The 5081-nt window shown below is 50.4% G+C and overlaps 1 protein-coding gene across 1 annotated transcript in view; it reads right to left on the reverse strand.

Moving 5' to 3' along the window:
• Window positions 1-5081, reverse strand: part of LOC108799119 (zinc finger protein 850-like) — a 31407-nt gene that overhangs the window by 21617 nt on the left and 4709 nt on the right. Inside the window, exon 2 of the mRNA XM_018570942.1 lies at window positions 1687-3404. Coding sequence (XP_018426444.1) covers window positions 1687-3404 — 1718 coding nt within the window. The remainder of the gene's footprint in view (window positions 1-1686; window positions 3405-5081) is intronic.

The raw sequence follows: 5081 nt of genomic DNA on the forward strand, positions 1-5081 counted from the left end.
CTCGGCGGCAGGGGAGGAGGCGGGCCTCCGTGACGTAGGAGGGAAAGGAGTGCGACCAGCCCACCCGAGGGTGACCCTGCAGAGCCCACCATAGAGCTGTGTCTGTGACAGACCGCACCCCCACATGCCATAGCGACCCAGGCCGGGCCCCCCTGCGCCCGGGCCCCATAGCGGCCGCCTGGGTCGCTATGGCGATTGTGACGCCACTGGCCGGATTGACCATATATGGATGCACCAGCGACTATTAGATTGTGACCCAGAGATTGAAATGGGGGGGGTCGATACTTTGGTCGGACCGAATAACATATGAATAGAAATATATATATACCTATAGAAGGAATTTCACGCACGCCAGACACTAATACGCCTCCAGGGCTGTGTGGATGTAAATCCAACGGCAACCTACATCATCCAAGGTGGTAGGTCCATCATCAACCACATCGAGAGTGACCACCCTCGGACATGGTGACCCCGCGCCATGATGATCCCGTCCCGTCACTCCTTCCCTTGACTGCAGAAGTTGGGGGCTGGGGCGGGAGGGCCAAACTGAACACGTGTGGTTGGTGGTTGACCCAAACCCGAAGCTGATCCCTACATTGAGGAAGACGTACTCCTGTCCTGACTATGGGGAACTTTTTCCACAAAGGTTTTGTCTTACCAGATATCAGAGGACCAACGCAATCCCTCAAGGTGTATTGGCATCCTGAGTGTATGTGGTGGGAGGGGGTCTGTAGTATACTCCATCCCAGAGATCTCCTCCTTATCACAGCGAGACCATCCCAGAGATCTCCCCCTTATCACAGCGGGACCATCCCAGAGATCTCCCCCTTATCACAGCGGGACCATCCCAGAGATCTCCCCCTTATCACAGCAAAACCATCCCAGAGATCTCCTTCTTATCACAGCGGGACCATCCCAGAGATCTCCTTATCACAGCGGGACCATCCCAGAGATCTCCTTATCACAGCGAGACCATCCGTGAGATCTCCTCCTTATCACAGCGAGACCATCCCAGAGATCTCCTCCTTATCACAGCGGGACCATCCCAGAGATCTCCCCCTTATCACAGCGGGACCATCCCAGAAATGAGGGTGGCACGGTGTTCAGTACTGCCACCCTCATTCTCTCCACATAGTTTGGGGCTCACCATAGAAAAGATGGAAGAGAGTTTCTCTATGTGAGATGTCATCTGATGATCATGTATTTGGAGGAATTCCGGGTGGAATGATATAGGACTCTTTGAACTCATAAGCTTATCATTGGAGTATACTACAGACCCCGCCCCCCTCCCCCAAGATTTATCAGAAGGGGACAGTTGGCTCCTTCAATAAGTACAAAACATGAGAATAAAACTGAAAAGAAAACATTTAATAATACAAAACTGAATAAAAAGAATGGATCTCCCCGACTCTTCATCCAGAGGACATACCTAGCTCCTCTCTCACCCATGATGTCTTCCTGGGAAGGGAGATCAGACTACACTGCTAGAGGGACTCAACCAGCAGTGCCCCCCCAGCAGAGGAAGCCAGGCACAACTTTGAAGTCTTTAGTCATCTCTAAACTCTTCCTTGAGAAGAGCTCATCCACGTGTTTTCTGAAAGCTATATCAAGGTGTGCTTCTTCCCAGTGTCAGATCTCTGATGAGTCGTATAGAAAACATTTCCCGCACTCAGGACACTAAGACACCTCCAGGGTTGTGTGCGATCTCTGATGCCTGACAAGACAAGACTTCTGTGAAAAACATTTCCTGCACTCAGGACAGGAATAAGGCTTCTCCCCCGTGTGGGTTCTCTGATGTTTGTTTAGACTGATCTTTTGTGAAAAACTTTTCCCACACTCAGGACAGGAATAAGGCTTCTCACCTGTGTGAGATCTCATATGAATAATCAGATAGTCCGGCTGTGAAAATTTTTTCCCACACTCAAGGCATGAAAACGGCTTCTCACCTGTATGAGACCGCTTATGAGCATTAAGATTGCCCAACTGTGAAAAACGTTTCCCACACTCATTACAGGAATACGGTTTCTCCCCTGTGTGGCATCTTTGATGTTGAATAAGCTCTGACTTCCGTGAAAAACATTTTCCACAGTCAGGGCAGGAATACGGCTTCTCCCCCGTGTGCGATCTCTGATGTTTGGTAAGACTAGACTTATCTAAAAAGCTTTTCCCGCACTCTGAGCACAAATACGGCTTCTCCCCCGTGTGCAACCTCTGATGTTTCCCAAGGCAAGACTTATCTGAAAAGATTTTCCCACACTCAGCGCAAATATACGGCTTCTCCCCTGTGTGCAATCTCTCATGTTTGGTAAGGCTGATCTTATCGTAAAAACTTTTCCCGCACTCAGAGCAAACATAAGGCTTCTCCCCTGTGTGAGATCTTTGATGTATAAGAAACGCTGATCTCCAAAGAAAACTTTTCCCACACTCAGGACAGGAATACAGTTTCTTGCCTGTGTGTAATCTCTGATGTATACACAGCTTTGCCTTATCTGAAAAACCTTTCCCGCAAACAAGACAGGAATGTGTCTTCTCTTCTGTGTGCAATATCTGATGTCTGCAAAGACTGGACTTATCTGAAAAACATTTCTGGCACTCAAGGCATGAATACGGCTTCTCTCCTGTGTGAGACCTCCTATGAGAAGAAAGATGGCTTGACTGTGAGAAACATTTCCCACAATCAGGGCAGGAATACGGCTTCTCCCCCGTGTGAGATCTTTGATGTACAACAAGGTCTGGTTTCTGTGAAAAGCATTTTCCACAGTCGGCACAGGAATACGGCTTCTCCCCCGTGTGCAATCTCTGATGTATGGTAAGCTTGGACTTATCTGAGAAACCTTTCCCACACTCAGAACAAAAATACACTTTTTCGCCTGTGTGAGATCTTTGATGTGTAACAAGGACTGATTTCCATGGAAAACTTTTCCCGCACTCGGTGCAGGAATACGGCTTCTCTCCTGTGTGAGATTTTCGATGTTTGAGAAGTGCTGATTTCCGTGGATAACATTTCCCGCACTCGGAGCAGGAAAACAGCTTTTGACCCGTGTGGCATGCCTGATGTTCATTAAGACTGACCTTTCCTGAAAAACATTTCCCACATTCAAGGCAGGCAAATGGCTTCTCCCCCGTGTGTGATCTTTGATGTGTAACAAGTTGTGATTTCTGTGTATGACTTTTCCCGCACTCTGTACAGGAATACGGCTTCTCCCCTGTATGCAGTCTCTGATGTCCGATAAGACTGGACTTATCTAAATAACTTTTCCCACACTCGGGACAGGAAAATGGCTTCTCCCCCGTGTGAGATCTGTAATGTATGTCCAGTTTTGATTTATAAATAAAACGTTTCCCGCACTCAGGGCAGGAATGAAGCTCCTCACCCGAGTGGTATTTCTGATGTCTGACCATTTCTGCTTTACGAAGATAACTTTTCCCGCACTCAGGACAGGAAAACCTCTTCTCCCCCTGAATTCCGGCACCATCCCCCACAGGACGAGGTCGCTCAGAGTCAGAGGGATTCCATGGTCCATCCACACTGTGACGTCCACCATCCATAGCTGAGCTCATTGTCTCTTCTCCCGCACAATCTGCTGTGATGTCCTCATCTTCCATCTTACAACCTGGAGATAAAGTCAGACGATCCTTTGAGGGTTCCTCCATGGCGTGTCCTGGAAACATAGAAACACATGATGGAGAGATATGAGAGGGTGAGATGACTTCACTCAACATTCCATCTGGATCAGGAGGTCTGAGGGAGCGGATGTTCTATGAGGAGGTCCCAACCAGCCGGGACTCCTCCCCTCTTCACTCAACATTCCATCTGGATCAGGAGGTCTGAGGGAGCGAATGTTCTATGAGGAGGTCCCAACCAGCCGGGACTCCTCCCCTCTTCAGCCAAAAGGGCCTCCTCCCAGATCACTTCTACATTGACACAGCCTGGTCAGAAGAGGAGGGGCCAATGGGGACTGGGAGGAGCATGCTCTTCACCCAACCACAAGCCTAGCCACTGAGTCATGTGACCTCTGAGAAACAAGAGTATAGACTGGCAGCCCCTCCCCCAGATAACAGAAGAATATATTTTGCTAGGATATCATCGCCCTCTCTGTAAAGTGCGGCAACCCAACAGCTCTGGCTGAGAACGCAGTGATGGAGGTCCAATGACGCGGCTGACACAACTGCCGTAAAATCAGGGCCGGCTCTATAACCAGGTAGCCTGAAGCGGTAGCCTCAGGCAGCATCTCATTGGTTCACATAGGGGAGGGGCAGGACAGCGGGAGGTGTGAGTGCCGCCCCCTTTCCAGCGGTAATGTTCCAGGCTACTAATGGCTCTTAGCAACCTGTGATGCTCTGGTCGGCACCCCACCCAGCTCCATGATGTCACTGGTTGCCTGGTCCTAAGCAGGATGCTCTGGCTGGCGTCCCGCTCAGCTCCGGGCAACCAGGTGCAGCATCCATAGCCCCTCCCCCTAGATATGGAGCACCAGTGCCCCCCCATGGTAACGTGCCCCTCTGCCTCTGATCACGACACCAGACAGAGCCCCACCATCCCTACTCTCCCCCCTTAGAGCCCTCCTGATCTTCCCGCCATGGCACCCAAGTGCGGCCGGACATCTGATGGCGGATACAAGAGACTGCTAAGGTGAAGAGGTCGCACGCCTCCAAAAGTGACGTCTAGGTTACCACCCCCGTACACAGGTAGACCTTCTGACCTTGAAGGGGTTAACGCGTTTCCACCCCATGTATGCGTGTAGCCGACTCTACCGGAGATGAAGGGGGTCACGGTGACTATGGGGGGGACCAAAGCTCACATAGTGGGGGGAGGAGGTCACCGGGTGTAACTATAATATAACATCTCATTACCTCCTCTGCTGCCAGTTCCAGCAATGTCTCCTCTACACTTCCTCCCAACTCACCTGGAACTTCCTGTTTATAGGTGACATCACTTCCTGTCTGCTTTTCATAGAGACTTCCTGTCTGGGTATAGGGGAGATCACCACCTGGTGGAGCTCAGAGGAACTGCAGCCCCAAGAAAAACCTCTCGCTGTGTGTTTATGTTCTGTATATAGATGGGGTGATGGGAAGGGGGG

This window comes from Nanorana parkeri, unplaced genomic scaffold, assembly GCF_000935625.1.
Source record: "Nanorana parkeri isolate BGI_ZX_2015 unplaced genomic scaffold, ASM93562v1 scaffold1634, whole genome shotgun sequence".
In the NCBI taxonomy this organism is placed as follows: domain Eukaryota; kingdom Metazoa; phylum Chordata; class Amphibia; order Anura; family Dicroglossidae; genus Nanorana; species Nanorana parkeri.